Genomic DNA, 12593 nt, shown 5'->3' with positions numbered 1-12593 from the left:
TATAAACAGAAGGTTGAGGTGGGAGGGACATTGTTATTTTGCCTTCGTTACCAGTATAATCCAACTTATACTACAGGCTGCAAATAGCCCTTGCATAAGCTGTGATTATACTTCAAAACAGTCGTCTCATATAACAATGTGAATTTTAAAATGGGCATGTGTTTTTTTTTTTTATAAGGGATGCTAACCAGGGAATGAGCAGGCAAAGGATTGTGAGTTGGCCTGTGATAAAATTGTCTAAACATACTGTTTGTCGTCCAGTCAGCTAAATGAAGGATGTCCTCTAAGGAAACGCCCTTGTTTTGGGAAGCATTACACAAGGGTTAGGGTAGTACAAGGAAAACTGGCATGAATTATAAATGACAAAACCAGCTAAACATCTCAAGTAGCTGAGTATCAGGGCAGAGAAGTTGTAAGATTAAAGGCTTCTTTCAGTTACTGAACCACCAAACTCACAATCGATACTAACATGTTTGCTTGAAGATGTGCAAGCTGTGGAACATCAACTCCATCATAGGTTATGTGTGAAGTTATAGTACTTCTGGTGACGCGTGTACTACCAGCTGAACTTCCAGCTTGGGATTGTAGTGAGCAAGTACATTTGATGAAGCGAGTGTGTCTTTGAGAGCTTGAAATAAAGCTTGGCACTCCCTTCTCCAACACCACGGAGAGTCCTTTGACATTAATTGGTTCAGTGGACTCGCCAATGTTGACATAATCGGGATAAAGTAAAACAAGAAAAGATTGCAACTCGCTTTTGTTCCCTAGCTCACAAACTTCAAGAATTGCTTGAAGTTTAGCAAGAAATGGATGCATACCTTGATGAACTAGGACAAAAGGAAAATGGTCACCTTTACGCTTCATAATAACACTCTTGGACTTCTTGAACTTTATGCCCCACCTTCTTCAAATTTCTCGAGTGTTTGCTCAACATTTTCGCCAGTAACAATTATATCATCCAGTATTCCAGTTAAACAACGTGCCAATAATCTGCTAAAAAATCCCAGGCGCTGCTGCTACCCCAAATGGTAGTCTAGTATATTGGTATAAACCTAAGTGAGTTGTGATAGTGGCAAGCCACTGATTTTTCATCAAGTACCACTAGTTAATAAGCATGACTGAGGTCCACCTTAGTAAACTCTCCCCCTCCATTTAGCTTTGTAAATAATTCCTTGGGTGTAGGCATAGGGTATTTTGGGACATCCAATTAGGGGTTGATTATTACTGACATTAAAATCATTACAAATTCTAACTGTTCCATCCAGCTTAAGAACATGAACAATACGTGTAGCCCAATCGCCTAAACGTTTTTCATACCCTTCTCCAGGTGCTTAATTTCATTCTCAAATTTCTTTTTTAGTGTGTATTGTACTGGGCCAGGTTTGAAATACTGAGGTGGAAAATTCTCTTCTACTTTAAACTCAGCAGTAAATTATTGTATAGTAACTAGTTTACCATCAAACATCTTGGTATTGTTGAACAGTGTTCTCTAATTTGGGCTTGGGCTGATAAGCTTGTCTTCCAGCATTTTATCTGGGCCCAGTCTTACTTAATCTTGGACAACCAATCTCCTCCCACGAGAGCAGCACCTTTCCCTTTAGTAACTGAAATGCGTAGATCGATTCCTGGGCACCATATTTTATTTGGACAGCGGTTTCCCCAATTGCTGGTTTAGAATGACCAGAGTAGCTTCTCAGTGCCACATTAGACTTCTTTAAGGGAATTGCCCCCGAATCTTTCTGCCATATTTCTTTTGGGACCACAGTCACTGCTGCTCTTGTGTCCAACTCCAATTTACAAGGGATATGATTGATCTTAAGTGGAATCAGTTTAATCTGATTTGCCCTTGGAGGGATTTCTTACAGTAAACATTGCCATTCAGCATGATATTCTTTACTACAATTTTCATCCTCCTGCAAAGAGACCTCCCTTTTAGCACTGCTGTCATTTCGTAACAACTTTATCTTTCATTCTTTTCTCTTTTTCTTTCCTTGCTTAATTTACGGTTGTTTAAATTTCCCTTTACCTGAAGGTGTAGCAGACATCTTTTGTGGACATTGTGGATTAATGTGTGTTTTTCTATGACACATCTGACACTCAGAATTTTTGTGAAAACAATTTTGTGGCAAATCATTTTGCCTGCTTGCTGCAACGAAAACCGTAACATGCAATTCCCATTTTTGGACAGGTTTAGCTTTACTAGAAATCTTGGCTATTTCTTTGTTGGCCAACTCCATGCTAACAGCAATTTCCACCGCTTTCTTTAGGGTTAAATCTGCCACACTTAACCACATTCTTCTAATGAACTGAGAAGTTATACCACACACTAGTCTATATCTCTAAGCTTCATCCAGTCTTCACCTAATTCACACGTTTCAGCTAGTCTCTGTAACTTAGCCAAAAGGTCATGAGTGGACTGAACTTCTTCTTGATTGCCTTTGTGAAATTTGTATTTTTCAGCTATGACAATTGGCTTTGGTGTCAAATGTCGGCCCATAATTGGCACAATTTCTTTGAACGATAACTATGTCAGTTTAGCTGGTGTAGTTAAACTATTCGACAGTGAATACAGTTTCCCATGAATGAAGGTAAGCAAACTGGCTGCCTTTTCGGTATCTGGAACATTATTCACCAGAAAAAACATTTCCAAATGCTCTACATACGATCACCACTCTTAAACCTTTGGTTATACTCCCCCATTCAAAGGAAATGAGTAGCCATTAGATCACTGAATGAAGCTACATTTGCCCCTTGGACTGCAGCAGCCCTTGAACTATCTCCTCCGGGCAGTTTATTGATCCCGCCAAAACTTTGTAGTGTTCGGAGGTGGAAGATCAACAAATGTTAAACTGAACATACTTCTTTAATGGCGGATGAAATAACAAGGTGCAACTGAGCGCGAGGCAAGTCACCTGATCTATAACGTCATTACACTGTACTCTCTGTTGGCACTATTCTGTCAGATCTATGACCAGGTGGGCTAAGACTAGTGGCTTTGTTCCTTTCATTCTATTGATGTAATGGGCTGCAGAAACAGCGTCCATCAGAAGGTGAACTTTCATTTGAGCTTTGGATGCTGGGAGCTTGAGTCAATCAATGTGTAACCGGAATTCCCCTTGGGACCACTGACCTCTCCCGTTGCAACCCCCATGCAAAAGGTCCCCAGTCCTTGCAGGATGCATTTTGTTCCTATTACAAGATCCGGAGATCCTAATATTGGGCTCTTCCCATTCCAGGCTTCTAAATTGTCTCTCCACCACATTAGCTCCTCTTTTGCCTGGGGAGAAAGATGAACCTGGGAGTAGGAACCCAAATGATTCAAGGCTTTGTTTTTGTCTCCCTGCAAGTGGTGGAGGGAGACAAGAGAAACATCGTGAATGGTAATGATCTCACCTGTATCTGAGGTTGATTTAAAACAACTTGACATTCTTGATATACCTTTCTGACTTTGTCCCTTGGCATAACCAGGGTCATTGCCTGGAAGTCAATGAGAATGCATAAAACTTAAATTTGTGTGGCTGGGATTAGAATGGACTTCATATAATTATTCATAAAATTCAATGCCTTGAATGACCTGCGAGTGGAAGGTGAGTCACCAATATGTGTTAAATTGAGATCCATACCTTATTCGAAAGTGTTACATGGGAGACAACGCCTGGACCCTCTTGTGCACCTTCTCAAGGAGCCACTAAATGGGTTGGTGCTGCTTTAAGGATAGGTCCTCAGCTGGCGCCACTCCAGTGGCTTCCATGCTCCTGAGCGGAGTGGTGCCCCACCAAGCGTGTAGGGACGTATTGAATTTGGTCTATGCTAGTTATCAATTTGTAACTCTCAGTCTTATATTTATTGAACCAGAGCAAAATAAAGTTGGTTACGAGATTACTGGTTATGAGGTTACTGTTGTGAAGTACCATCATTAGTTTTGCAGGTCATACAGAGAATGGCAAGTACATCAGTATTTCAAATACCTGGGTAGCATTCGTGATATATGGTGTTCAATCCCCGTCAACTTTCAAATTGACATTTCAACATTTATTATTGATAATTCAACTTAAGCTTTCAACTTTAAGGATGATCACTTGCACTTTAAAATTGAGCCATAGAGCATCCTACTTTAACACACAGTACGTAAGTTGAGCAACCAACATTCAACTTGAGAAACCAAAGCCAACTTTGTAGTCTCATTATTCATTACTCAGTGTAAAATATAAATCTGACTCTCTCTTTTTGTGTAGCCTGCCGCATCGTAGATGTATAATTGTGGTGCAGGCTATTTGGTCGTGCTATGTTGAAACGATATTGAACTCCTCTTAGGTGCAAGGGTTCTTATTCCACTGCTAGAATAACTGCCATGGGATAATTTTATGTATCGTTGCAAAATGTTGATTTTGTTGTGCAACAGCGGTAAATGTCCACCAAAATGTTTCATACGACAAAGGCAGACATAACAGCCACGAGTAGCAGGAGAATGAAACTGTGTCAATCTTCGCGTGACACAAAATGGCAGACTTTCTGAGCACCGTGGTGGAAGACATAACTTGACCTCATAACTCGAATCGAACGCTTAGAGAATGACTTTGAAATCGGCTCAAGTTTGTTAGGACTAGACTATACAACTAGGAGGCTAGTAAATCTCGATATGCTCGATGAAATTGTTAATATGATAAGAGGTTTTTATGAGAGAATTGTACATCTTTAGGCGAATCACAATGCAGAAAAAGGTGAAGGTTATCAGGCTCCAGTACTTCGATTGGGGGAGCATATCAAAATTTCTACAAATTAAAGACAACCCTTTCATTCCTACACATTACCTGCAGGAAATGCTTAGATGAATCCTCAAAGAAAATTCTTTCCAGTTCAGTGGAAGGCACTACCTACAAACCCACAGTACCGTGATGGGCACAATGACCGTAGTTTCCTTTACAACGTTTCCTTGGAACGCTACATAGACAACTTATTTTCCCCTTTTAGATGCAAGTAAATCCCCCACCCCCCTCCAAAAAAAGTAAACTGACATGGAGGAAGCAGACTTACACCACCCTACTACTGAATTCACAGCCAAAATATGTGACACTGAGACTGTGTTTTAGTCATGGTTGAATACAAAGGCACAAGAGTGATGAACAAGCTGTCCTTGATGTGAAGGGGCCTTTTAAGCAAATGGAAACCAATTCTAAGACACACATTCGTCTCTTGTCACTCACTAGATGATTTAAAAATATGGATTTTTCGAACAAACTCCTCAGAGGCAACGTTTGAGGAAAACATTTCAAATTTCTTGGACATTTGCTCCGTTATCAGAAATGAAATTCACAGAAAAGAAGTCCTCGCTCTTGAAACAAAAGAACTGGGAAGAAATAGACTATTGCCTTTTGTCAGGAGCTGATTATGAGGCACTTGCTTTCATGACACAGAACCAACTCTCAGTGTCTACTACAAAAGAACTTTTAATGAAAAAGGGGAATCCTCTACAAAACCAACCACTACTTCGCCATGTTTTTAAACCCCGTGGTTGTCCAGTTATGTCAGCCTTTGCTATTTTGATACATTTTGGCGGACATTTACTGCTGACACAAAAGGGTGTCAACATTTCGCAACGATGTTAAAAATTATCGCACGGCAGTTATTTCCGCAGTGGCATAAGAACCATTGCGTCTAGGACGAGTTCAATATTGTTTCAGCATAGTGCGACTAAAAGAGATAGTCATATTTATACTTTACGCCAAGCACTGAATAGTGAAACTACAAAGTTGATATGATTTTTTAAGTTGAACGTTGGTTGCTCAGCTTACGTGTTGCCAGTAAAAGTAGAATGCTTCGGGCTCAATTTTCAAGTGCAAATGATCATGTTGAATGTTAAAAGCGTAAGTTGAATTATTGATGATAGTGTTGAAATGTCAAGTTGAAAGTTGAGTGCCGCCATAATATTGCATGATGTACGCTCAAGTGGGATGTTGGGTGTTTAAGCTGATTTTTGGCGTGGATTGAACACCATAGCAGCACAATGTACAGTCTGTAAGTTCTTGCCCAGCAAATCTATGTAAGAGGTTAGAAGTATAACGTTTGTTTATGGTAATTGTTTGTAAATGTTGTTTTCTTCGTTAGTGAAACACTGGCTGTATGCAATATTGGGTACCTTTGCAGAATTATTCCCGGAACACGTGATCAGCCAGTCGGATCGGCTTGTTTCTATGTACATCAATGTTCTTAAGTCAGAGGTACTACAACATCCTCATATATATTGTTATGTTAATGTTATTTTGTTATATTAGCTGTCATGTTGCTGGGTAAAGGGAACACTTCAGAAGTAGGTACCATCGTGAAAGTAGGAGAAAGTTTCAGAGTTTAGTTGTTAAAGATCAGGTAGATTCAAGAGATAAAGGTATAGACCCAATATTTAATAATTTGCTTACAAGTACCGGGGGGGGGGGGGGGGGGTGAAGCAGAAAAATGAAAGATATGATCTAGATGGCTGAAGAACTCAGTGCTTTCCGAAATGAGCAAGGACAGTTCAAAATGCAATATTTTGCCTTTGGTAATAAAGTAAAGAAAAGACATCAGGGAGCTGATTGAAAGGCATTTCTGAGTGATGCATGTTAAGCAGGAGGGAACGTTTTTTCCCATTCTTGCGTAGGGCTTTTGCCCAAATTCTTAGGCAAATTGTCTCTTTAAGAGTAATGACACTGAGCAGTTCAAATTTAATGACGTTAAGGATTCCGGTTGATTTACCTTTGTTTGTGTGAGTGTGTAGAACGTTTTCTTCTGTGCTTGGTATACCCATGCTGTAAATCCAATGAGCACAGAATGATGGACAAGAAAACAGGTCTCATGTATTTCTTGACCATATCATGGAATGGATGTCAAATACAAGTGAAGTTACTCAGTCTAGACTACCCGCAGGACTGTTTTCCTAGTCAGTGTTTTCCTATTCTACTACCTGGTCGGCTTCAAGCATTCATGCCCATGAACTTTCATTATGCTAGCTTTGGAGAGACTTATTGCACAGACACATATTACAGCTTAGAGAATTTCGAGCTCAACAGTGTAAAGGAAGGAAGGAAGGAGTCATGGATGAGAGGACAACAGACGCACCCTCTTTACAATATATATTAACATGTTAATAGATATATGTTAACAGTAAGCTCAGGCATCAGCATACAAGGATGCCACTGGCAGCCGCTATCAGTCCATTTATGAGCTTACTGTACGCACCCAACCCATGATGTGAATGATTGTGAAGGTTGGCACACCACTGGGGTCTACGTCCCCTGCTCTTTTCGAACAGTGGTGTGGGTTCTTTTACGTCCCACAAGAACCAGATAAGTGTAAGTGCTATGAGACGGGACCTACGATTTTCTGTCCTTGTCCGAGAAGACTAGAAAGTCGAACCGTTCGCAGATGTCATTACAAAGGCAGCACTTAGCCCTAAGACCCTAAGCCACTAAAAAAGGACAACAGGCCAGACATCAGGAACTAGGAACTTCCATGTTGCCACTCTTAGTATTTGCAATGAAAGCATACATTTTTGTGGACTTTAGGAAACACGGGTTTCGAGTAAATTTTTGTTGAATTGGGTTAAATTGTGTTGAATTACTCATACTGAAGTTGTCTTTTTTGTTTCTGGTCAATTCTGCCAATATATGTCTTGTAGAAAGCCTGGAAACATGCTTTTTTTTTATTCAAAAGTTGATCCGCATTCATTGTCTTGGTAACCCAGCATTCACATCGAATCCTGGGGCGTGGGAGCTAAGCACGTAGTAGCTAGGTGGGAGAACACTTTGATGGTTGCCAGGAAATTTGGGATATTGGCCAATTGTAGAGTTGAATAGACAATAACAATTATTGTTTTTCAAAATCATATTCAGCATGGTAGCATCAAGGGTGCCGTTCCAGCCCACGGATAGTGCTAAAAATGTCACATCGGAGACCCACACGGTGAAAGAATGGGAGACTGGGAAATAATATTACAGTGCTACCACTATAAACTAGTGTCCAATGACCAATTGGATTACAGGGAAAAAAAAAACAGATTCCAAGATCGAATTTTGGTTGTACGTCAATCAACAGCTCGTAAAAAACATTAAGTTGCTCGGAGCACAAAATTTTAACAATGATAGCAAATGTTTTGCTAGAAAGCGAAACCTTATATATAACACCCAGGAGACATATTTGTTTGACACAAGCTGTTATTTTGTCATCTTACGACTAATTTTTCATGTTCCATGGCGATTAAATATATCTTATTGCACGGTTTAATGCGTAAAAAACATTAAGTTGCTCGGAGCACAAAATTTAAACAATGATAGCAAATGTTTTGCTAGAAAGCGAAACCTTATATATAACACCCAGGAGACATATTTGTTTGACACAAGCTGTTATTTTGTCATCTTACGACTAATTTTTCATGTTCCATGGCGATTAAATATATCTTATTGCACGGTTTAATGTGTAGTATCATGGTATATTTTTACGAGTCACGCCGTATTTTGGCGAGCCTGTACAGTGAGTCAAAATACAAGAGACGAGTAAAAATATCCCATGATACTACACATTAAACCGTCCAATCAGAGATTTATTATTCAACTGGAGATGTTTTAAAATAGAACTCAGTAAGTACGTAAAACGAGAATGCGTGACAGGTTAACGTGACTCCTTTGCAAGTCCAGTTTTCACGCGCCTTATGCAACATTGTTGCTGATTGGTCTAAAATGAAAAACTTGACAAACTAGTTTACTCTGCAAATCAAATTTTGTTAGATTTTTTGGGTTTTCTTCGGCGCTTCGGGGTGCTGTCTTTCAAACGTTTGCTAGGAAAGCAGAGGTGGAATGACATATCATTGTGAGGCTTAAGATGGTCTTCCGGTTGTTATGTAAAACCGACTGCAAGAAGGTAGACTGATTCTGAGCAGAGCAAATTGCGATGGAAAGACGATAAATCTCCCAAGAGCTACTCGTAAACAACTGACTTGAAACTTCATGTTCGGGGGGGTTAATGTTAACGTTTAGAGACATTCTAGAGTCTTTCATATCGTGTTTCCTCAGGTGTTTAAAAGGATTAGAAGTGAAGACTGTTAAGCACCTCAGCGGGGATTGTATTTAATCAACGTCATTTGTGTTTCGGATTGTCGTAGTCACCATGCATCTCATGGTCTCATGGTCTCATCTCATCTCATCTCTCTTTTAGGTCTGTTTTGATCTTCTCTGTTGTAGTTTGAACTTAGAATGTTTGTATGTTCTGACTATTTGTAATAAATGTCGGGACATTTCATTGTTTAGGCAACTTTATTCTAAAAACACGGCTTTATTCAACCTTACAATTTTGGGAAACGATGCATTTTCTGCCATGTGCGACGTTTGTAGAAAACGAGTCAAACCAGTCTTCTGGAGTGCAAATACTGTGAGATAGAGATATTTGTACTCGTTTTGGGTGTTGTTTGTACTCTACTGAGTGAAGCTGAATAATAAGTGCGCCTTATAGTCCACTGTAAGCTCAAGGTTGACAACCCATTTCTCAAGAGATCAAAAATTTCCTTTAAGAAAGTGAAATCTATAATTGTGGATACCTTGCGGGAAGAGCTTTCTTGCTTTAATCTCTGTACAAACATGCTCTCATATGACTATGAGGGCCTTGTCAAAATTGTTTTGGAGTTACCATAAGGCAATGTTGCATTCACAACGAAAACCAAGTCTTATCTTGAAACTTTGTTTCCGTAATCAGCTCAGCTGAGAAGGCAGAATTATTGAACTCACATTTTTCATGTCTTCATGCCACAGTCGACAACCAAATGTAAACACTAGTTCCTTGCATATTCATGATCAATCGCATGTTTTACGGCTGTTGTGTGAATTAACTCTACCAGTTAACGAAGTTGCAAAGAACTTGAAATTGTTTATGAAAGAACTTGTTGTGGTTCAATTTTATCCTTAGTTTAAACAATATTTTTCTTTGTTTTTTGGTATGGTAATGTATGATAATGAGTTTGAAACAAAGGAAAATAAACTCTTAGCCAAGGATAAAATTGAACGACAACGTAGACACTTCATCATCAAATGTGTGCTGTAATAGACCTTTCCTTTCCGAAGGTACCAAAGCTTCAGTTGACAGCATGTCGACTGTTCCCAGCGGTACAGGATAGGACTATCTAGACATCAATTTCAGACCATTTTGGCATTGAACAAGTCATGCAGAGAACAGTGTTGATTGAGTAATATATAGATAAGCGATTGTTGAGTGTTTCCTTGTATTCAGTCTGCAGAATGACAGCGTTGTGAGGGTTCGACGATGCTTATGTCCTCTTTAATTTTTTAAGTATTCAATTGTTCCAGTTCAAGGTGTTTTTTTTGTAGTTTAATAACATGATTGACTTAATACGGACACCCTGTTAATACGGACGCTTTTTATGACCCTTTCAGTGTCTCTATTAACATGGTTTGACTGTATGTGACTATTTCTGATTGCAGTGCCGCGTAACTTCCATGTGTTATTAAAGAAAACCGTAAAGACAGAAAATTTTATCCTTGTGTTGTTGACATCCGGCCATGAATTTGTTTTGTAAAAATTAAATCCCTTGCAGTTTTAAGTTGTGTAACTTAATCACCGTCTTGAAGTGACAACTTAGTCATTGCTTTCATAGATGATGAGTAAGACCAAGAAACCTGACATGCCTGTTATTGCTGGCTGTTTACGGGGTTTGACATCTTACCTGACAAACTTCACACAGTCTGTGGAAGAAGGTTAGTCCTATGTGTTAGCAGAGAGTAATCAAAGAAGGAGTCATAATAAAAGACAAAAAAAAAACCATAATTCCTGCATATTGGGAGATCAAGTGTTTCAATATATATTTTGCATGTTCAGTGGTCAAGGAGGAGGAGGGGGTTATTTTTTAAATACATGGCTATAGGTAAAAATGTAAGCCCAGTTTTTGTGTTCTTATGGCTGTAGTATATCTCTAATAGTACTGACAGTAGTAAATTGATATTGAAGGCTCTAGGTATGCCAAGGATATTTACAACTATGCCAGAAAAGCCATTGAGCCACAGGTAAGCGTTTATTAGGCATTCTTAAGATGAATGAAGATGAATAGGTAGTGTTCGAAAATGAAGTATCTAATGAATATTTAAGTCTTCGATCATTTTGAATTTTAATGCATAAAAAGTGACTGCGAAGAAGGTCAAGTGCAGTGTCAATACTGACATTCATATTGGCAGAACGAAAGAATGTTAAAAATACATGTACAATATCTCAAATCAAAAATTTGTTGATAAAGTGCATCTGAAAGTTTGTTTCATTCGATAAAACCCCCTTACTGAAGGGCTGGAAGTTGTTAGAGTTCAAATGGGGAAAAACTGCTTTTGGCGGACCAAACAACAAAGGTTAACAAAAGATATCGACACCACCCACTTAAGGTACTCTTTTTAAAATTTATTTTGTTATCAGTGTTTATGTTCATTTCAGAGCTTGCATTCATTATAAGCTAGTCCTGTTGTTTCAGTGACCCAGGGGGTAGGTCGCCCTAAATGCGCCCTTCACAACTGGTCGACAAAATGCTTTCAATCTATTAAAAATTGTTATCACAAAATACTCCACAGAAAAAAAAAAATGAAATGTTGTAATTTGCCTACCCTCACCTTACCCCCAGGGCCCGAAGCTCTGGACATTTTCCACAGGCTGCTCTGGGAGCAGATGGTAACAGATAAAAATGAACAAGGTTGTCAAGGTTTTTGGTCATTTGGGTCAACCATGTTGATAACCAAGTCTGTGTGTGTGGGTGTGTGTGTGTGGAACAAGTATTTTGGAGCAAGTGCCACGTAGAGAGCCAACTCCGTTTAAGCGGTTTTCGTCTGCAAAGGTCAAAAAAAGTCAAGAAGGAGACTGATGCCAAAGAGTACTTACTCTAGGTGTTTGTTGAAGGCACCAAACTTAGCTGGATAAATTGTCTACCATGGAAACAGAACTTTTTTCACCGTAAATCAGCTGGCGCATTTTTGCGTAGTTTCAGAACCGACGCTTAAACGAAATGTCTAGAGCAAGGGTGAAAAGGAGATTTGCCACGCCCTGTGAGCGTGTGAGGCTCACGTGCTTTGCGTAAAAATCATACGAGGGCATAAAAAGGACGGGCTGTTTTGCAGTTTCGGAACTTCTGGTAAACGCTCATTGCATTCCAGCCTCGAAGCAAGTAAATTTGAAAACATCAGGTTTGCGTTTCAATCTGACAGAAAACATGTTGAAAACGGAACTTTCGAAAAAAACAAAAAAATTATGGATATGCACTTTGCAGTTTATCCGTTTTTGACCAAAAAGATTGATATGTTTTCCAATATATCCTGTCTAGCGTGGACCAAAAATATTTAACACAACACGTTCAAAATTCTACATATTTTAGTTTATCTGGACTAATGTGGACAGGGCTTGAGATAAACGTCCATGCGTGGGGGCTGAGAGCATTGCATGACTCCCGCCAGAGCGGCTGCGAAGGAGACTAAAACTGACTCTGGTCAAGTCTCAGATAATGAAAGGCGATCATTGGAGAAAAGCTTTCCTGTGTAAATCACATTTGTTGATTGCAATTTATTCCGAATGGCGTCCCTTTGTTG

At 39.3% G+C, this 12593-nt stretch overlaps 1 protein-coding gene across 1 annotated transcript in view; it reads left to right on the top strand.

Moving 5' to 3' along the window:
• LOC140940209 (DNA-dependent protein kinase catalytic subunit-like) overlaps positions 1–12593 on the top strand; it is a 296315-nt gene that overhangs the window by 22016 nt on the left and 261706 nt on the right. The window contains exons 7-9 of the mRNA XM_073389127.1: positions 6106–6218; positions 10634–10733; positions 10984–11039. Coding sequence (XP_073245228.1) covers positions 6106–6218; positions 10634–10733; positions 10984–11039 — 269 coding nt within the window. The remainder of the gene's footprint in view (positions 1–6105; positions 6219–10633; positions 10734–10983; positions 11040–12593) is intronic.

The sequence above is a fragment of the Porites lutea genome, chromosome 6 (genome assembly GCF_958299795.1).
Source record: "Porites lutea chromosome 6, jaPorLute2.1, whole genome shotgun sequence".
Taxonomy (NCBI): Eukaryota; Metazoa; Cnidaria; class Anthozoa; order Scleractinia; family Poritidae; genus Porites; species Porites lutea.
The sequence above is the reverse complement of the archived record's forward strand: the minus strand, read 5'-3'. Positions and strand labels throughout refer to the sequence as shown.